Genomic DNA, 22,175 nt, shown 5'->3' with positions numbered 1-22,175 from the left:
TTATTGCCAATGAATCAGTCAGCCAAATTTGCAGCATATCTGCTCTGGAGATACTCGAGTTCACAATCTGAATATTAACCCAAACAACCATGAAATTCAGCATATGTTTGTATTCTGAAGCCCGGGAAGATGAGGAACCTACATATTCTCATTCTTTCTATTAGATAGGAGTGGTAACTTCCAGCAGAAGGAAGGTGTAACAGGTGGGAACGTTAATCCTCTATTACAACTCAGGCATGAATTGATGACAGAATAACCTCAATTCTGTATGACTACATGCTTTAGGCCTGGAAACATGACATTGAAACTGCTCATATTCCCAAGCTCCTCTGTAAGCGTTGAACTTCAAACATTGTTTCTTAAGGGTTTGTGTCTTCAGTGCATGATTCTACCTCCAGCAGTAACACCAGTCTCACTTGCTCCCTTATGTGCTGTGACACACTCTCTGTGAAAGACATGCTCAAGCCCAAACCCAGAGGTGTGCTTACTAACCAAGCAGTAAACACAACCATGCACTGGCTAGCCAGCTGCATAATACCTGTGCTTTGCCTTCCTTTTCTTGTGCAACTGCTGACATGTGTAACTGCTTCTCCCCCCCAAGGCTGTATGAATTCAACCTTCCAAGGTTTGTACATGTTTGCAGACATGATTAAGTAGGCCAGCATGTTCAAAAGTCCATCGAGGTGGAAAGCATGCATGGAAAAGGAAACACCCAAGACTGCAATTGCTTAAGCCTCATTTCCTTAGATAAAGAGATAAAAAGATTATGGTGCACATGTAAGCGAGATAACCCTCATAACATGATCTCTCCTTCTCCGGTCACTATTTACTACTTTTACCAGTATTTTATTCTCAAGCACTAGTATGTTGAGCAATACTAGACTAAAAAGTCATGTGCCTTTGCTCAGAATATTTCAATGTGTTTACAATTAACTGCTTACATCTATAAAGTAGCTAGCTCTAACACATTTAATATCTGCAACATAGATATTTTATAGTAATAGTTTTTAGTCAGAAAGGCCTGCTCCATCTAGTTTATGTTTGACAATGTACTTTTGGGACATTTACTACACATTGCAACACTTGTGGACAATTTTAGTACATGTTGCCATGTTGGCTGACAGTTCCACCTTTTGTCAAATCCATGTGTGATCTCAATTCTGCCAAGTGTTCCTGCTTATTTCGAAATGTTGCATGGGCAGATGAGTATCACAAGCAGGTGTTCCTGGTCCATTTGCCTTGGATGTTAAACAAACACATTTAACTCTGCTTATTTGGCACAAATACTGCAAAAAGTTGGGCACAGATTCCCCACTGCAGCCTAGTTTAGGACCCATCACACATTTTCCCTCACAAACACCAGTTCATCTGCCACACCCGCTTTATTCCTGATGTTGTCATCTCCTCAGTGTATTTCAGTGAAGCATTTCCTTTACTTCCTGTAAACACACATATTTAGTTCAGTTTCTGTAATGACTGTGTTTTATAGCATAGCAGATTTCTTTCAGCTCCTAGCTTCTCATGGTTTCCTGGTTGGGCAACTGGGAGTTGTCCCTCTTGCTGCAAAGTACAAATAAAGTCTTCCTTCAGAAATGCTGTCTCAATATCAGCAAAACAGTACCATAAATTTTAGACTGCTATATGCACAAATAGCTTTTCTAGGACCTTTCTCGATGAGGCCACACCTCAAGTACTGTGTCCAGTTCTGGGCCCTCAATTCAGGAAAGGACACTGAGGTGCTGGAGTGTGTCCAGAGAAGGGCAGTGAAGCTGGTACAGGGTCTGAAGCACAAATCCTATGAAGAGCAGCTGAAGGAGCTGGGGGTGTTTATTCTGGAGAAGAGGAGGCTCAGGGGGGACCTTATTGCTCTTTGAAAGGAGGTTGCAGCCGGGGGGGGTTGACCTTTTCTCCCAGGTAAGTAGTGATAGGATGAGAGGACAATCTTAAGCTGTGCCACGGGAGGTTTAGGTTGGACATAAGGAGGAATTTATTCACAGAAACAGTGATTGGGCATTGGAACGGGCTGCCTGGGGAGGTGGTGAAGTCACTGTCCCTGGAGGTGTTTAAGGAAAGACTGGATGTGGCACTCGGTGCCCCGATCCAGTCGACACGGTGGTGTTCGGTCACAGATTGGACTCGATGATCTCAGGGCTCTTCTCCAACCTAATCGACTCTGTGATTCTATAAATTGTTTCCTTACATCCACAAGCCACTAACTCAGCGCTGCCAAGGCGCACGATTTCAGGTCGGGCAGTACGTCAGCGCACTTGAACGGCCCCGAAGGTGTGCCTCCAAAGCAGAACTCAGCGCAGCGCCGCAAACCCCCAGGCACGGCAGCCCCGGAAACCCCCAGGCACGGCAGCCCCGGAAACCCCCAGGCACGGCAGCCCCGGAAACCCCCAGGCACGGCAGCCCCGGAAACCCCCAGGCACGGCAGCCCCATCCCGGGCCCAGCGACCGCCACTGCCCGCGGGGAAGGGGGGCAGGGGCGGGGCCAGCGGCGCACGCGCGGCACCGGCGGCCGCGGTCACGCGGGGCGGGCGCAGGCGCGGTGTGGATGCTCGCGCCGCCGCTCGCGCCGCCGCCCGCGGCGCGGCTCCATGGGGAGAACATGGCTCCCTTCCCCGAGGAGGTGGACGTGTTCTCCGCCCCGCACTGGCGCATGAAGCAGCTCGTGGGGCTCTACTGCGACAAGGTAGCGCACGGCAGCAGCCCTCGCCGCACTGCCCCGGGGCGGGAGGGAGGGCGGGAGGGCAGGCTCGAGGAGTGCGCAGCTGTCAGCGCCCCGGCCCCTTTGGCAACTCGTACCGGGCGCTGTCCGGCCACTCCCGGGGCTGCGGGTGCCGCTTCGCCGCGGTGCCGCGCCGGGCCGGGGCTCCCCTTGCTGCCCTACCCGGCTGCTCCGAGGGCCGGGTGTCCCGCCCTCCAGCGCCGGGCACCGGCTGAGCCGCCCCGCCGTCCTGGCGCTCTCTGAGCAGGCAGACCCGGCGGTGTTTGTCAGTCTGTCCTGCCAGGCAGGACACTGTGCGTGCTGCCCGCTCACGGTCTATGCTTGCGATTTTATGCACAGCGTTTAACTGGCGAGTGGTTTAGAGGTACCCTAGGTGCGTTCTTTTATTTTAAATATATGCAGTTTTGCTCGTAGACAAAAAATAATTTTTGTTCTGGCGTCAGGGTAGTTAGTAACCAAGACTGGTGTGTCACCTGAAAGGCAAACTTCCCTGCAGCAGCTTTGAGTGCGGTGGGAGGGTTTTGGGCAAATACTTCACAGCCAGCACTCCTACTGAAAGAACTAGTGCCTCCCGTCTGTGGGCTTAAATAGCTGTTGGGAGAACCAGATTGGCTAACACAAGTTTAAAAGAAGGGTGAAGTTACTTGAGAGACAGTATAATAGCTTACTGCTGCCAGCAGGATGGGGGAGTTCATGCTTCCTTCCCGATTTCCACATGCCACCTTGCAGTGGTCTGGAGTTCACCAGGCCCTTTCGTGTGAGCCCGTTCCATTTGCTGATCGGGTAAAGAAAACATGAGCTGTTTTTTGGCTAGGTTAGCTTACTGAACGGGCTGAGCAGAGGGTCTAGGGAGAGGAGAAGGTGAGACCTTGTGTAGTTTCACTTTACCTTTTATCTGTGGGTGCATTTGCAGTTAACTTCAAGCCGTGGCGGCAGGAAAACTTACGATGTCTTAACAGAGTGGATTTTACTTGAAGGGAAACAAGCACCTGGGGCTCTTCCTCTGCCATGACCCCCAGTAACCATATCAGCATATTGCTGGCAGTAACCGAACAGGTTTTGTTTAAACCTCCAGATATTGTTGTCATTTGGGGTTTGTTCCTGTAGACATATTTTTTTACTTTTATTGAGCCTTCCACAAAGTTTTGATCAAATTTACCACAACTGATAAAATTACCTGGGCGGGAATGATTGTTTTTCCTAAAAATTTTTGATTAAAACTATCCAGTTTGTAATGATCATCATATTTGATTTTTTGCAGTTTTTATACAGGAATTTGCTTGCTCCCTTTTTCCTTCAAAGAAGTGAATGAAAAGCACTTTTTTCTTAAAGCATTCATTGTTGCATCCTTTAACCCTTTTTCAGAACTTGAACTCTGTGCCTCGCCTATGACTTTTATCTTAGAGTAATGCTAGCCTTGCACTAGAAAAACTTCCAGGAAAACTTTCCTACTTGTGTGATTGAGATGCTGTAATTAGGTAAGACTGTAGTTCTGCTTGCATGGCATTTATAATCTCTAAAGCCGTGCTCTTTATAACTTTAGTTTGACCTTGAGGATTCTTTAATTTTGTGAATTCCCTGTTACCTGTGTTCATCGGGTTCCCTGTACACTGTGTAGTTGCTGTCTGTTAGCGTCTGTATTTGCTAAATTCCACCAAATGTTAGTGAGGTTGAAATGGATGCATCCATGCTCTGCTTTTCAGGGCAAGAGTTTTGATGTTACTGATGGATGAAGTGTGTAGGCATTTAAATAATCCTTTGGGACAGAGAGACACGGTTTATTTTGTTCTTCCAGGACTTTATGTGAGACAGAACAGTAAACTGGACATTTAAAATGTTTGGTGTGTTAGGAAAGTTATCCTACTTTGTTAGCTGTTGCTGTCAGATATCTCACTGTACCTTTGCTGCATTCTTAAATGGTGGGTTTTACCTGTGTTGTACACAGTGCCCTGGACTTGGATAATAAGAGTAACTAAAAGTCTGTTTATTAAGGAAATCCACAGTGTTATCAAATCTATCTCCTATTCTGATGATAAGAAGATTCTTTAAGTGCTTAGAGGATGTCCCCCCTGTAGGCAGTGGAGTGCTATAGCAGACAGTCTTTATAGCTAAAAAGCTTGTCCTAATGCCTGACGTCATCTTTGCTACAAATAGAGCAGATTCTGTTTTCCTGTCTCTAGTGAACCGTTCTTCGTTTTCAGAACAATCTTATGCCGATTTGCAGTTGTAGCCTGTCCTCCATCTTGGTTATGTGTTCTCTGTCCCGAGCAAACTGATTCATTCTACTTCATCACATGGGTCACGCTTTCTGTACCCCAGCGTACTTGTTGCTTTTGTCAGGACTAAGCTGCCATTCTCTAACAGTTCAAGCTATCTGACTGCTGCTATTACGACTGCCTGCCTCTCTGGCTCCCATCAGCACTTGAAGTGACTCACAAAGGCTCTAAGCTGGCAGAAAACATTTTTTGTCTGAAGCAGGCTAGTTTTTGTGTTGATGTAGTGCTGCCAGCAAGCACTGGTCAGGTCACTACTGAAGCCAGCGTGAGGCAGAGGGGGGACTGTGACAGCCAGCAACTAGATTGACTTAAGCTACTGTGAAACCTCAGCTTAATTATGTCTGTGTTTTCCTGAAATCTGTTGTGCAAAACGGGACAACGCTGGTTTTGAGTAGAGCAGATTTGTTATTCTGCAGTCTTTTTTTAACAGCAGCATACTCGCTTTGTGCTCGTCTATAATCCCATATTTCTCTGAGGACTGATACTCAAATTTCCTTTCATATTTGTCATTAGACTCCTATCCTGTACAAGTATGCACTCGTCCAAGTCAGCATGTTGATGTCCAGTAGAGGCAGTTTCGGTTGTCGCATTATGATCTTGTGTTTCCCACACTCGAGAATGTGCCACTTGTGTATTACCAACTTTCCTGCTTTCCCAGCTGTGGCTGAAAGTATCGTATCCATCATGAGGCGGCACAGGTTTCGACTGATCATATATTGAAAATCCCATTGTGGTTTGGCTGGTAGCTGTGGCTTGAGAGCACTGTTTGCAAGTGCTTGAGCTACCCTGCCATTTCCTACAGACTGTATTAGTTTTCTGTAGGGCAAAACTATCAAAAATCATGGAGAAATTGTGATCTGTATCATCTTCCTTTTAAGTAGTTTACTTATCAAAAGGAAATCAGATTCTTTTTTCTAAACAAATCCGTGCTGGCTGATTGTTACTTCTAATAGCTTCAAGATCAGGACTACTGAAGTAGCAGACTCTGGTCTAGATACAGACGGCGATTAAATTTTGGCTGGGCCTTTCCCAGAGACAAGACACCTGGTCTTGCTGTTAGGGATTTCAAACTTCCTGCTCTCTTGTGGAGTTACTGCAGCCAAAGAATGTTTTCAAATCTTTGTGTTATATAATTACCCAGCAAGTTTAGGCTGCATTAGGAAGAATGGTTGCACTCTAAATCCTATAATGCAGTTAGTGATGTTTGATGGCTTGTTCTCACGTCCTTCTCTCTGCCTCTCAAAACTAGGGTGAGACTTCATACTGTGACTGAGAGGAGGTAACAACTGGCTGCTGCTGCTGGAAGGGTTAATTGTTGATGATATCCTTTGTGCTTCGCCAGCCCCTTGATGAGCAGCTAGTTCATCTAGGGAACTGAAGCGAAAGATGATTCAGTAAAACTGGCTCACTAAGAGGTCAAACAAGCTCCAGAACCAGGCTGGCAGTATGGGAGGAGGGAACAGGACTAACCACTGCAGGAGTAAACAGCTGCCTTAATAGTTCAGCTTTATTGTGAAACCTTTGCGTGTTTGATCAAAAGCATCTAAGGTCCTTCTGTTTGCCTGACTTCAGTCTTCTGTGATCTTAATTTTCTACAAAAGATCTCTGCAGTTATTTCTCATGATTCAGTAATTACTTTGGCTAGTTCTTCCAGGAAATTGGATCAATTTTGTCATATTCTGCTGACTTGAATACATTGAATTTATATAAATATTTAACTAGTATTTTTCTTTGCTAGCCTACACTTCTGACTCTTTGTTAAAAATTAATTGCCCTAAATATTTTTCCTAATTAATTTTCTTACGAAGACTTGAGCAAAGAAGACATTGAATTTTGCTATTGTCATCTACCTTTCTTGTTAAATAGTTGACATAAAGTATCCCTTCTCTTATAATCTGTTTCCTCTGTCCTCCTAACTTGAAGTCTAAATTCTATTCTGTTGAATTTACCTGCATTGACAAGTTCTTAGTGGTTTTTTGGTTGTGGGGATTTTTTTTGTTTGTTTGTTTGTTTGTTTTTGTAGGATTCTTTTCAAAACTTCCATATACCTAAAAAGTTCCTTTTCATAACTTGCCATTCTCTTTAATCTTGGTTGTTTCTCTTCCTTGCAAGCTTTGGCTTCCGCTGAAGAGAATGGATTGTTTTCCTGTGTTAAATTTGTGATGTTTTTATATCATCTGTAATATGATGAACTGTTTAGGAGTGAAAATACTCCTGAATTAAGTTGAGTTGGCATTATAAAGCATTGGGCAGGGCATTATATGACCACGTTATGATCACACCTTTTGTGGCAGCCAGGGGGACTGAAATCTGAAAAACTAGATAAATTCTCAACTTTATGACTATTTCAAAGTGAAATTTTTTTCCCTGATGCCCTTGAGAACAGAAAATGCCTGTTCTGTGAAGATAAGTGTGTCTCTGTTTATAATCAACAAACGCTGGTAAAGCTTTCATTCTCCTTTTGAAATCCCTCTTCAGTACTTGAGTACAGTGCTATTCCTTTTCCACTGTTGCTTCAAATGGGTGTATGTTGATTTAGAAATTCATAGTGTTTGGTTATTCCCATAGCATTGAGCACCTTCCTTCACCTATGTTTAGAATGAACAAACAACTACTTTGGATGATTAGTCCCAGTAAGTCTGCAAACTGTAGGCTATGCTATCATTGCAGGCAGAAGATGGAAGAAAATTCCTTCCTCGATGGAAGGAAATTAAACCTCCTCATTGGCATCCAGAAATAGGTGAGCAATTTATTGTCCATGTCTCTGTTTCATCAGAGACTCTACCAGTTATCTTTCCATCTTAGCTTCTGGATGCTGAATAGTTCAGTAAATTTTTGTCATGACTATTGGGAAGTGACAGCTTTGAACTATTTTTTTTTATGAAGAAGAATATTTTGAAGATGAATCTGGAAGTGACAATGCGTTTTAAATATCTACATTTTAAAATAAATGCATTTTAACTAAAGTGTCAGAGGAGGTCTGAAATGGAGGATGACAGTGGTAAAACTTGTTTGGAGTTTAAGTGAAGCTCTTCAAACCTACAGGGTGATTTCGCTCCGTTTATCAGGACGCTTTTAGTTCTTGTTGCCACCTCAAGCCTCACCATTTCTTCAATGTAACAAAACACCTATTTTGTCTTACCTGTCAGATGCTTCCCTTTTGTATCTTTTTTACCTTCCTAAGAAGAACCTGAGGGTATTTTCTTATGCCAGACATAGTAGCAGTTTTATTTCCCAGTATTTGCTTATCAGCAATTTTGCCCTTGAATTGTAGGAAAAAAGTTTTCTTTTCACCTTTTGGATATCACTCTGATCTTTTGTCCTCTCTCCCAGCCTGTTCTGGAGAGCAGTAACAACCCACCTTTGCCCTTCTCTGCTTTAAGCAACAATGATTTATTGTCTCATATTCTGTGGCACAAAAAAAAAAAAAAAAAAAAAAAAAAAGAAACTGATTTCATCTAAAAATCCAGACACTGTAATTAGTGTGTATCAGTCTTAGTACAGGTTTTATGCAGCTATCCTAGAATATGCTTTAACTGATTAAATAGTGTAAGTTGTAATTCTTGAGAGACTTGGCTTCTTGCTTTTGCAGTTAGTGCCAAGATGAATTAAGCTGGAGAGGGGAATTTTTCCAGTGCCCTCCTTTTGATTGTGTTAGGAAATTGCAGTGAGACTGATGCAGAGGGACAAAGGCATTTTTACTGTGGTTGTAGTTTGTGTGTTTGTGCAGTGGGAGAGTGGGGAGGAGCCTTGAGACTGCTGTTATTTCACTCATGGGACTTCAGGTATGTCCTGACAGAAGGACAGAAGACCAGGTGTTTCTGGGAACCTGTAGCCTTGAGGATATAAGACAGGAAAGAAGTCTTCTACGGCATCTAGAATGATGTGACACAGCTAAATAACAGCATCATTGCAGGTGTTCATCATGCTTTCATTCAAGGCCCTTGTAGTTCATATCCTTACTAGATTTTTCTTTAATTATTTTTTTAAATGTTTTTAAATTATGTCTGCAGACCTGGTAACAGCCTGTGTCCCTCCATCCCTGGTAAACCTCTGCTTGTGGAAACCGCATGGTGGAGTAGGCTTAGGTGATTTTACCAGTGCTTCCTGAGTTGTGCTTTTCCTGTGGTCCCCAGGGGGATCTGACACTCGCAGCAATTGCATCATTGAAAATCTTGGTGCAGTCAGTCCCATATCGTTATTTATATCTCTTTGTGAAAAGCTCTTCATGATTCAAAAACGGATCTACGGACATTCATTAGACAAAATTGACGTGTATGTAGTGCAAGATACTGATGTGAAAGACACCAATAAAAATGGAAATGAAAAAATGGAAAATAAAAATGGAGATACCCGTAGGGTTTTTCACATCCATTGTACTCTTATGCTTGGCATTTGTCAGCTTGACCTTAGCCTTTCAAAATAGAGAGAGTACAAGATTTTACTTTCTGTGTTGCCAATGCTCTTTGAAAAACAAAATAATTTTGTCTGCCTGAATCTTTGAGTTAATACAGTGTTTGTTGTTTGGTTTTGGTTTGGGTTTTTTTGGTTTTTTTTTTGAGACGCTATTTCAAGGTTTTAGTTATGCTGCAAAACAACTGACAAGATTACACAGAGGACAGGATTGTGTAGGAAGGACAACAATGGACAGAAGGGCACTTGAAAGTTCTGAATTTCTTGTTGAGTTCTGCCAGATTCTGTCCTACCTGCCTAATTAATTACTATTATTTTGAGTTGACCCACTGCCAAGAAAAGCACCCAGGGTAGAAAACTGTATTTCTCCTCTGATTTAAGGCTTCAAACATATGAACAGCTGGAGCATGAAGCAGCCAATTTTCTTACTGTTCACCTCATATACCTCTACATAGAGTAAACCAAGGAGAGGTGACACTGGGACAGTCATCTTTGCTAGGCTATCTCTGCACCCTAGTTCTTCCTTGGGGACCATGTAAACCGAACTTCTTGTGGATTCCTAAAAGACATTGCCTATAGTTGGGTGTTATTAGTGCGCTGACCAGGTGAAAAAACAAATCTGCAAAAAGGCACAACATTTTACTGGATCAGTACAACACATGGGTTTGTCTTGCAGCTGCATGATTGCTAGCACACACTCCAGGAAAGCAGCAGGAATGTACAGCTAGAAGCAGGGGCAGGGCTGCTGCTTCTGTGTTTCCTCCTCCACCCCCACACCCTAATTTTCAGTAGATTAAGTATAACATGAAACCACATGCTCTTGGTATTGACACAGGCACACCTTGTTGTGGTCTTTGTTCCTCCATTTTCTTGTGCATAAAATTGAGGTAATATCTCTGCAGAGTCCAGATTTCTGTCCTTTGACTTTTAATGCTGTTGCATATGTGAAGTGATAATACCTAAAAATGTAAGAGTGAAAAGTTGTAGCTGAACTAGTAATGCTGCTTCTTTTTTCCTGGTGCTGTTCTAAAAATAATTTTTTTCATAGAATCATAGAATAGAATCATCAAGTATGCTGAATTGGAAGGGACCCATGAGGAACATCGAGTCCAGCTCTTGGCCCTACCCAGGACACCACAAGAATTACAACATGTGCCTGAGAGCATTGTTCAGAAACTTCTTGAACTCAGACAGATTTGGTGCTGTGACCACTTCCCTGGGGAGCCTGTTCCAGTGCCCAACCACCTTCTGAGTGAAAAACTTTTTCTGATATTTATCCTAATATCTTTTTTCTTTTAACCAAAATTATTTGATGGCTCCAAAATGAAAAAGATTTTACTATTTTTTAAATTAGTTTTAAATTAGTTTTAAATCTGCTGAGTTAACTAGTGGTAGAAATCTAGTCTACATTGATCATCAGAAATATTGTCTTTTATTTCACATCCAGTGGCTATCAACTGGTTGTGTAAGTCTTAATGTGGTTACACATAGAAAGCAGAATATATAGGAACTTGACCTGTCAAAAATGTTACTTGTGATGATACATGAAAAAAAAACAACAATTGATCAAGAAGATCAGGAAGAAAAAATATTTTCAATTTTTTTTAGATTCCAGACTGAATTTTTAGCATTAGTGATTGTTCAGAATTTGCAGGTGCTGGTGGTGAAAATCTTCATTTGAAATAAAGCTGTTTGTGAATTTGTAGCCGCGTTAAACTTTTTGACCTTGAGTAGTTATTCCATTTTAAATTTGTGAAATCTCTGAGGAGAGTGGAAAAATCAATTTTCCCTCTCCTGTTCTTTTCCTCATAATTTTGTTGTTTTTCAGCTTGTAGTTGGGAATAGAGGGATACTGGGAAAGTTAGAACACAGTATAGACTTTGCTTACTGCTGTGCAAGTCTGATAAGAGCAGCTTACTTTTTCTTTAGTCCTGTTTGCTGATTTCTCCTTCAGTCAGTTCATAATATGCTTGGATATTTTTAAGGAAGGAGCAAACCTTTTTCACTCATTAAATATATTTTTGGCATAGTTATTAGGAAAAAAACTGTTTCAGTTTACTCACTGTAAGCTAACATTACTGGAAAATTAATTTTCTTCTTCTAAGATGACATTTTTCCATATTGGCACATGTGTAAAACACTCCCAGAAACCAAGTAAATACTGGGTTTTATTTGGTGATTTAATTAGCAGTCTTGAGCTTCCCTATTTATTCACAGCATCGTGGGTGTAGAAATATCTCTGTCTCCGTTGGACAGAAAGTTTCATTTTTTTAATTAAAGCACTAAAGCCACAAAGGAGATGCAGGAGTTGAATGTAGAGTTTCTTTCAGTTGAGTGTTGTGAACATGAAACACTGTATAAATAACAATTACTGTTAGTATTGCCAGTATTGGTATCTTGTTCTTGAAGCACAAAAATTTAGTATCTTAGAGTATGGAAGGATGTGTGTTTGCTACAACTCTGTACATTCATCTTGAGCATGTTAATAGCTCTGGTGTAGTCCAGTGACTTGGACACTCACCTAAAACTGGCATATGATTGTCTGAGCTACAAAGAGTTTTCAAGCATAGCTATGCTTTAGTTGCATCATTTATTTTATTTTAATAAGGATTTAATAAAAAAGTTAATACTGAATTTAAAAGCCCCTGGCTACTTCTAGACTATACTTGCATCGGCCAAAGGTCTCTGAAGTGTTTAAAACAGACTTTGCAATGCAAAGGGCTGAATGTTGTTTGGCCAGTTGCTCGTGCTGTTAGGATTATGAACAATTCTTAAATTTCAGGAGTCACCAGAACTGTTGCTCTTGTCGTACTGCTCCTCAATTAGAGTTTGCATTCCAAACATAAAACAAGTTGCGCTGTAATGTTCAGCTGTTTAAATGTAATGTCTTCAAAAGCCCAGAAAACTCCCAGGTATCTGTAACACCTGTGGCTCTGATCATTGGTTTAGTGTGGTGTATTTTAAGGCTGTTCAGGGCTCACATGCACTGTGCTTTATATTTTTGACGAGCCAACAAATACCCGTAGTAGAGTCCATTTCCACCCCCTTGCCATTCTCTGTCTGAGTTCGGGGGGTGGTGGTTTTCTTCTCGCACTGCTAAACTCCTGCACTAGTTTTCCTTGTGTAGAGCTGGTGAAAAGTGGATCTCGGAATGGAGCAGCTGCCGTCTGTTAATAGTCTTGGTCCCCCATCATAAGACTTCATCAGCCTAGTAATGAAATTACAGGTCTGACCGAGTGACTTTGTTGCTAGGCTACCTGTCCTCTGAAAAGCCAGTTCTCAGCTTTGGCTGGCCTTTTTAATACAATGACTTCTGATTCAAGTATAGTCATTAAACTTCAATATCTTCTCCATAGTTCCTCATCAATTGGATATCTGCTGGAAGCCTCAGTAGCAGAGGTGAATATACGAGTGTTTCATGTTACAGTGACTTCTATAACAATACATTTGTAACAGATGTTCTTAAATTGCATGCACAAAGGGATTCTTAATTTATTTCAGATTTGTGGATGATAAGGTAGGTTCAGCAGAAAATTTTGAGTCTTAAAAAGACTTTGAGTCAGGAAGATGAGAAGGTATTTTTTTATCAGGACCAATTTTATGAATTAATTTTTTTTTAAAGCCAACCACAAAATACAGTAGATTTGTGTAACCTTCCTGTTATCCACTACAGTCTTGTTTACATTTTAAGTCAATCAAAATGCCAAGCATTTGGGAGCAAATGGGATTCTTGGGGGGAAAAGGGTCTTTGGGGTGCTGTGGATCCTTATGGGTAGAATGAACTATTTTGACACAGTCCTTAATCAAAAGAAATGCTACATGAGAAAACACACTTCTTTATTGAGGTCTGATTCACAAATGGTGGGAGGTGAGGAGGCTGTCCTGGAGAGTTGCTTCTGTGCCCATCTCCTGTGCTTGCTCAGGCTTCTGCTTTTCAACATGGAAAGTCAAGCCTTCGGTTTCGTCTGGTACCACTGCTCTGTGTATTGCGTTCTCTGAGCTTAGTATAGGATAGAAATGTCTTTGGAGCCAAGATCTTTTCCTGTTAGTGATATGTGCATAACAATGTGTGCCTCAAATCCTAACACAGCGTGTTACAAACATCAGTTTTTTTCTGACCCGCCAGTAGTTGGTCTATTGGGGAAAAAACCCAACAAAACGCTTCTTAATTGTGCATTATTTTCTTTCTCTTCTGAAGCTAAGTAAATTTGTTTTTCCATAATGAGTCATTTTGCTCATATGTACAGCATGTAATGTACAGTATGTACAGCTGACTTGGAGTTGCATAAGAACTTGGCAGGTGTCCAGTGTGTTTCAGTTGCATTGCTGGTGGTTGCCAGGAAGTGGCAATGCAATGTCACAATGAGTAAGTACATTTAGGGTTTTTTAAATGAAAAAAAGTTTTACATATCTCAATTTGTATTTTTTTTTGATGTAAGTACTGTGTATGAACATGTATCTCTCAGATGCCCATTTCTTGTTAAACCTTGAGATTCCAGAGCCTTTGTAAACTAAGGCACTGCTGACTATTCCAGTGACTTGTTTTGTGAATTAAATTAAAAACTTTATACTTTTGGAATGCTTTCTCTTGTATACTGCTGTGGGCTATGATTCTTGAAGCTGGACATGGATTAAAACGTAAGAATGGAAGAAACCCAGTTTTTCTAAAGTCACCAGAGGAAAATGCAGTTTGAAAACGTATTGTTGCCAATGGTGACTGTAGACATGTAAAAATAGCACTACTGTGTTACCTAGAACTTTGTACTGTCTTGATTTGTTGGTTTTTGGTCCATGGGAAACTTTCAACAGTTAGCGTAGTTTGTATTTGGTGGTAGGACTCAATGTTCCTTGTAGATAATACATCCCTAAAGGTAGACAAAAGGATTTGTTAATGGCTTCTTGGTAGAGACTAAAATGCAGATCTGGGAGAGGGGCTCAGACTTTCAGTAACGTGCTGGGCTGAGGAGATTGCATTGATTTCTGCCCGGAAATCTTTCTACATTTGTTTACCTCAGTGTTTCACAAGATTGGCTTATGTTACTTAAATACAACTTTGATTTTACTGGCTTCTGTTTATGTAAAAAACTGAAGGTGTTCAGCTTTTATAAGTAATGAAAGCAGCAAATCACTGGAGCTAATAACTGTTCTAAGGATTTAACTTGAGTTTGACATGATTTTCGTTGTTTTTTAATGAGCTTTTCTTTCTTCCAGCTTTCCAAGACCAACTTCTCCAACAACAATGATTTTCGGGCTCTGCTGCAGTCTCTTTATGCCACATTCAAGGAGTTTAAAATGCATGAGCAGATTGAAAATGAGTGTATCATTGGTTTGCTTCAGCAGCGTAGCCGGACAGTGTACAATGTGCACTCGGACAACAAACTCTCAGAGATGCTTAGCCTCTTTGAGAAAGGGTTAAAGAATGTGAAGGTAAGTAGACTAGGAGAAGGATTTGTGCCCTAAGGGAATCATGCTGTGATTACATATTAGTTTGCCTCAATTCTTAATATTCTCAATAAGGAGAATATTATTCCTAAGGAGGAAGAAGAAACATTTATAGTTTCTTGATACTTCCCAGTCTGAAACACAGACTCTTTTGCCGTTCATCACAATTACTAAATCTCTAGTAAAAACTCTTTTCAGAGATGTATTTTGTGACAGATAGCCATCACTGCATAATTGGAGGTGTTTTGGAGAGACAATGTGGAAATTCAAATATAAAGACTGCTCTGCTAACTGGTCAAAAAAATTTCTGGCTATAGAAATAATGTTTTTTATTAGTTTGTTAGGAAACCTCAAGTATCCTTTTTTTGGTGGTACATAGTGTTGTATTATTGTCACAAATGGAGATGATTCCCAGACTTACAAAAAAAGCAGCATTGTTTGTTCTGTGAGTCATGTACTCCTTCCAGTAATTTCTAGCTCAGTAATGCTGTTAATGTGCCAGTCCTCTAAAAACTCTAAATATTATTTCTCCAGCTGGCTTTTTTGACAGTGACTGAAAGTAAAGCTCTTCTCCAGTAGAATCCTACTTTAATTCCACCATGTCTTTCCCCTGGGATACCCAGCTCAGCAGCCCCTTCCTGTACTGTAAGAACTGTAGTCTCCAGTAGTAATTTAAGATCTCATTTTACATTTCTAGTATGTGTGGTCTGAATTTTCAGTAAGATAAATACTAAATATGCAGTTGATTGATTTCATTTTCCCATATAAGATTTATCTTGTTTCCATTAATGAATCAGAAAATGAAGGAAAGGGAAAGAGAAGGGAAATTTAACGCTGGGCTTTGTGTTACACCTTCTCTAATAGGATGCAAGTTACTTGACTTCTTAAGTGTGCAAAATCAGATTTCTTATATGTGAACTATTCAACTATTTTTAGGGTGTGATTAGTTCAATTTAAACTGATGACTTAAGCTTTTCTCTGTAATAGTCAGGGTTCTTGATGTTGTAGAAGTTTGAAAAGAAAAACAGCATTTACTGTAAAAGTTACAAGGAACTTCAATGTGTTGCAATTACTGGGCAGACTTCAGAGCCAGCTTCTTATTACTGGCACAGAGAACAAGCTAACAAACTGATAGATGAGGTTGGTCTAACTTAAGTGTTTAAAAATCAGTTACTTTATTTAAGAGTTCTTTCAATTTCCAAAGTAAATATCTATACATGTCTGACTATAAATTCCAATTATAGTTTGGAAGGTAGAATTTTAGAATAACTAATGTAAAATGTATTCAGTTAAAAGGTGAAGTGGAACTTCATCCTAAAATGTGTCCCAGAATAATTCTTATGCAAACTATGCAAATACTTAAATTAGTCAGTTACTACTTTGAACTTTGTGTGAGACTGTGAGATTGGCATATTTCAGTCTTTACAGTGAAGTAAAAATGGGATTAGACAAATGAATCCATATATGCTAACAAAATAAATTGGAACCAGGCAGGAAGGGAATACTTTGCTCTGCCTATTAAGGGGCCAGTACGGACTGTCAGCTTCATAAGCAAACACATTCTTTACATGAAATAGAGCAAACATGCTGCATGCACGGGGAAGGCATAATGGGCTTTCCTTGGAAACTAGTTTATTTGACAGTTCAGTCCTTCAATGGATGAGATTGGACAATCATTAAATCTTTGCTTTCTTCTCAGAATGAATATGAACAGCTAAACTATGCGAAACAGCTGAAGGAGAGGTTGGAAGCCTTTACCAGGGATTTCCTTCCTCATATGAAAGAGGAAGAGGAGGTAGGTAAAAATTTTCCTCAGATTTGGTGATCTTCTCTGGGATTTGGAATGACTGAATAGAGACTAAGGGCTTAGAGGTTCTTTTTTTTCAATTCTCTGTTTCTGTTGCTATGCTAATTTGCATTTAGGACTATGGTGTCATTGTAAGTTCCCTGACTGGAAAGTGACACATTCTGAAACCATGAATGTGTTGAAAGTTTATGATGAAATCCTGATTGTTTAAAAAACTGATAACAGAAGTCCACTGGGGCTGGGATTTGTTTGCAGCAAGTAGTTATTTAAAGGGATGTGTAGCAAAACTTGATTGAAAAAAGAGAGGTCCTGTAAACCAGTGCTTCATGACTCAAATTGGCACTCCCAAACAGCCTCTGACCTATATTTGAAACACAGACTAGTATTGCCAGTCTGATGATTTATGGGTATCCAAAAACTGGGAAACATCTTCTTCCAAAGTCTGTCCAAGGGAAGTCTTTTCTCATGTTTTTCTTCCTTGCTGCTTTGCCTTCCGAGTGAGTACTCAATAAGTTACATAGGTTGAGGAGCTTTAATCACTTCCCTTTTCTGGTGGGGAAAACAGGTGAACAGCTTGTCTGATACTGTGCAGTTATCAGTTGGCAAGCAAAGGGTTGGAATTCAGAACTTCTGTGGTCCTGTCCTTAGCTTCACTTAATGTATGACATGTTTTACTTTGAGAGAATTGAAATTGGAAATTTTGTGTTGCTAGGTCTGTGTAATGTTATGTCTGTCAGCACCATATTTTTTTTCCCTTTTTCCTTTGCTTTAGGTTTTTCAGCCAATGTTGATGGAATACTTTACTTATGAAGAACTAAAAGATATTAAGAAGAAAGTAATTGCACAGCACTGCTCACAGAAAGAGGCTGCAGAATTCAGAGGGTTTAGTAAGTGGAATCAAGCAGAAGAGCTTCAGAAGGTCTTCAAGTATTCTGTGGACGAGAAGGCAGATCAAGGTGAAGCATCTAATTAAAGTAATTTTCAAACTGCAGTTTTTATCTAAAAAAACCACACCCATGACATAGCTAAAGTTATGTATGGGTAGATAGAATAGTTCTTATATGGGCATTTCTTCACACCAGTTTTGAAACTTCAGGAACTTTACTGTTTGATACAGGCTTCTTGGCAGGTTGTTGTGTAGATAGTACTTCACTGTTTATCTGTTCTCTGCCTTCTTATGCTCCCTTCCCTCCCATGCTAATATTTGGTACAATAAACAGACAGAAATTATAATTAGCTTCTAATTTTACGCTTCCACTGAAATTATATTTTCTATTTGCAGACCCTGCATTTCATTCCTGGAGTTCAGGATAGCTTTGTAAGCTTTTCTGTTGATGGTTTAATAATGCAGAATTGTTAGCCAAGTAACAATATTTCAAATTAAAAACAACTCACCTTCCCAACTCCATTACCTAACTTCCCTGGGCCTCTCAGGAATCATTAAGAAACTGAAGTAATGCAAGGGAATGAATCTGTGAAACATGTGAATAGGTCAGATGAAATGTGTATTCTGAAAGTGGATATTTATTTTGCATTCATCTCTAACTACCTTTTCTGGTGAAACTTAGAGTAAATGGATAACTACCAAAGTACAATTCAGGCTTGTTTTATGACTGCTGAATCAGTCTAAGTTGTTGGTATTTACAGTTTTCGCTCTTAACAAAGAAGAGTTAATGCCCCAAAGAAGGGGAATTAGTGTACCAAAAGTGTAATACTGAGATGTGAGACTGGTAAGTAGAGCAAGCTGTCATGAACTGTGTGTGGTGTTGATAAGATGTGCTGTTCTCTTTAGAAAAAATGTGAAAAATTACTCTGTAATGAGATTTTTTTGATGAAACTTGACTTCTGTGAACTACTCAACTGGTCATTTTCTGCCCTCCAGATGAAGCCTTCAGAAAAGATCATGGTCCATTCTGTGAAATACTGTTGAGTCTTAACAGATGAATGTGACAGAAGTAGCCCTATGGCATTACTTGCTGTTAAGTCTAGCTGGAATAGTGGTTTTGGGACAGTAGTAATTCTGTAAAGGTTGTGTTTTAGAGGAGAGTATGTCTCTTGCATTTATTTTTTTAAAAAGGGAAGAAAATAACACAGCTTGCATTCTTGTACAGGTTTAAACTGCATTTTCATGCAAAATTCTCTGTAATTTACCTGCAGCAACACACTAGGTGTACAAATAAATATTGATTCACCAAGTGAAACTGTATTTAATTTCCAAAGTAGCAATAGCTTTTTGCGGGATAAAGTTTACATTATACTCTCTTTTGAAGCTTCTTTGCAAAAAGAAATTTGATGCTTGTAAAGTCTTAGGTACTCTAAAAGTAAAACTGTTAATTTTTGAAACTTGCTATTTCTGAGGACTCCTGAAAACTCTTTTAGAAATATTTTTCTCAAGGAAATTGTCCTAAAACAAAACATTAAAAATCTCTTAAAATGACAAAAAACCTCAGTAACCGAAGCTGTGAATTTGTTACTTTACATAGTTTTCTGCTCTCTTTGTACTATGATGATAAGGGAACTATTGGAAATGGTTCCTCCTGCTGTTACTACACTGAAGTAATAATTACAGTGGTCAGAAATAAAATATGAGACAGCTGCAAAGGTTGAGCATGGACTTCTGTCTGTGTCCTAGTTGAGAGGTTGAGTGCTTTCAGTGGGAGTGGTCCCAGCTGGTAGGTTCCATGTGCTGGTACTGTTTCCTGGGAATGTGGCAAACCAGGTACATGTATCATCTGTGACCGAAGGCATTTTTTTTTTAAAGCATTTAACTTATAGTAGGTACTGCTTTTATCTTCCTGTAGCTGAGTAGCAGCAATTTACTTTTGTCCGGGGCTTTTTCGAACCCTTGGGAGGTCTCGGTTGGAATAAAGGAGTCGGTTGAGAAAGTGGCAAACAGAAAATTAAGCTATTGTTGCTGTTCAAGGTGTTATTACAGTGAAAGCTCTTTAAAGCTAAACTGATACTTATCTTTTACCGAACAATTGATAAACATTTTTAGACACTCTTTTTTTGATTGTCATAGTCAAAATGTGAGTTCCACTACTGTTATTTAAAGCTATGAGGCTGTGCATCACTTAACACACACTTTCTATATTTCAGAAACTGAAGTAACAGGGCACACCACAAATATTACTAATCTCCCTCCTGAAGTAATGGTGACCATTTTCAGTTACCTTAACCCCCAAGAGTTATGTCAGTGTAGTCAAGTAAGCACTGAATGGTCACAGTTGGCTAAAACTGGATCTCTCTGGAAACACCTTTACCCTGTTCGCTGGGCCAGAGGTAAGTTAAATTTAATTCTTTTGAAAGAACATCAATTATCAGCATTTCGCAGTGTATAAGGAGTATTTTAGAATAGGCTGTCACGTACAACAAGCCTGACAGCTGAGCATGCTGGGTGTACCTTTCTGACAAGGATGGTGTCCTGAAACTTGATTAAATGTTAAAAATCTGTAAAACATACTTCCATCTTGTAGAATTTAGAAACTAGAAGTTGTCTTAGTTGTAACTCATGAGTAGATTTCGTATACAAACTGTTGCTTGGTTTTGCTGAGGTTTATTTGCTTGTATGAATGCTAGTAAGTATATTCACTAATACAACATCTGAATTATTTAAGAATCTAAGGAGTTTTGCGTTATAAATACTGCTGTTACACCTCTAGCAGTAAAATGATTTCATTAGGTTACTAGGTAGAAATAGAATACATAACTGTAGAATGGAAGTTTAAATGGATTTCTGATGTTTCCTCACAATCTAGTCTTACTTTTTATATTCAGACTTAAAACTGTATGAATGTTATTTTTACTATGTATTCTTTAGATATATTACTTCAATAAATTCTACTCCAGGAAGGACTGAGTGTTTTTTTTATAACTTTTGTTCCTCACAATCTCCTATTAATTAAAATTTCATATTGAGAAGTTATGACCTTTGGAAAAGTACCCTTTCAAATAGACAAAATACTCTGTATTGCATTGAGTCCAGTTACGAGTCATCAGAGTGTATTTGTAGCTTTATGTCCATATTTATGTCAGTATTAAAGAATCACTGGAGTATGGCACTGCAGGCTTCACAATTGCTGCCAATCTGTATTTCAGTAAAAAGGAGACAATCTGTGCTGTTTAGTAAGTATTTTATTTGCCTTTAAGATTTAAAGAGAGGAAGTTTTTTAGATACATAAAGGCTAAAAACTTCCTTCTGGCCAAACCTTTATGACTTCTAAAATCTGTACAAGGCAGAGAGGAATCAAAAGTAGAGGGGTTTCCGAGTTCAAATTCTTCAATTTTCATTTAAAACCTAGTTGACTTGATAATTCAGTGCAGCACAAAAAAAAAAAATAATAATTGGCAGCTGCTTAAAGTGAGTGCTTCTAGACCTGGTTTTGGCACAACAGGAAGCTGGTCTCATGACGTACTGTCTGTACTACTACAGTTGTTTGTGCAGGAGTGCTCTAAATTGTGTGGAAGCTTCTCAAAAGAGATTTACTACCAGAGGGAGGGAAAAAACATAAAATTCTAGTTTTAGGTAGGCTTAGTTGAATTTTTAACTTTTTCCACCTCCTAATACAGAGAGGGCTTCTGGCTTTTTATGTAATATAAAGATGGGTTAAACATGACAAACCTTACCAAAACCTTTCCCTTTACAGTTGGTTAATGGTCAATTAGAATTTCATTGTCGTTGTGTTGCTCATGTAAGAAATTTTGTTCTTTTAGACACTACTCAAGAGGAGTTGCTCTTCTTGCTTTAGGAAGAGTGGGGTCCTCTGCTATGAGATAGTAGAATAGGTGGTTTTGTTTTTGAGCACGTCTGTATTGAGGGACGCAGCAAACATGCTTATCCTGGGCCCAACACTGCAATATACCCAAACTAGAAGTAAATTAATGCCTGTGCAGCTACTCTTGGGGAGAAGGGGTGCTCTACCAGCTAAAACAGTGGAGCTGTTGCTGATCTTCACATTCATCCAGATGTTCTAAAAAATTATTGTGTAATGATTTGAGTCATATGTGTGTTATAAAACATACGTTAAGGAGCTCTTGTAAGTAGGGTGCTTACAGAATTTGGGTTTCATGATCTTGGAGTTGTCATGTGCAGTGACTAAAACCAGGCTAATAAAATATATTCTGGTTGACTGCATATTATGAGATTCCAGAGGAAAATGAAGGTAAGTTCAACCAAGTGTTATACTACAAGCTGATGGGTTAGTTTATATGCCAGAAAGAACTTCAGCACCTAGACAATCCAAATATTCCATGATTGTTTCTGTTATTTTTGTGATCATATTGATCTCTACTAAGTGAATAAGGACAGCAGGCATGTCTCAGAATAGCATAATAGGCTGTGAGTTCTGTGATGGTACTGAAGCTGTTCCAGGAATATTGAAGCTTTAAGATATAGATCAGACAAAGAATTATGTCAGGGTTCAGTGCAGCCTTAGTTGAGATGAATGCAAAATTCATTTATGTCTTCAAGTTAGATCACAGTATACTGAGAAGTTACCATTGCTAT

At 39.7% G+C, this 22,175-nt stretch overlaps 1 protein-coding gene across 2 annotated transcripts in view; it reads left to right on the top strand.

Annotated features, from left to right (window-relative positions):
- Positions 1 to 22,175, top strand: part of FBXL5 (F-box and leucine rich repeat protein 5) — a 67,116-nt gene that overhangs the window by 29,149 nt on the left and 15,792 nt on the right. The window contains exons 1-5 of one of the 2 annotated variants that reach the window (XM_027729472.2): positions 2,554 to 2,695; positions 14,632 to 14,847; positions 16,562 to 16,657; positions 17,442 to 17,625; positions 19,769 to 19,951. In XM_027729472.2, the coding sequence (XP_027585273.1) occupies positions 2,558 to 2,695; positions 14,632 to 14,847; positions 16,562 to 16,657; positions 17,442 to 17,625; positions 19,769 to 19,951 (817 nt within the window). In that variant the 5' untranslated portion in view covers positions 2,554 to 2,557. Of the gene's footprint in view, positions 1 to 2,553; positions 2,696 to 14,631; positions 14,848 to 16,561; positions 16,658 to 17,441; positions 17,626 to 19,768; positions 19,952 to 22,175 lie in introns of those variants that run through there. The other variant, XM_039383574.1, reaches the window with a different exon arrangement.

Source organism: Pipra filicauda, unplaced genomic scaffold (assembly GCF_003945595.2).
Source record: "Pipra filicauda isolate LSUMZ 115617 unplaced genomic scaffold, ASM394559v2 scaffold316_size853178_pilon, whole genome shotgun sequence".
NCBI lineage: Eukaryota > Metazoa > Chordata > Aves > Passeriformes > Pipridae > Pipra > Pipra filicauda.
This window is presented reverse-complemented; position numbering and strand designations above follow the sequence as displayed.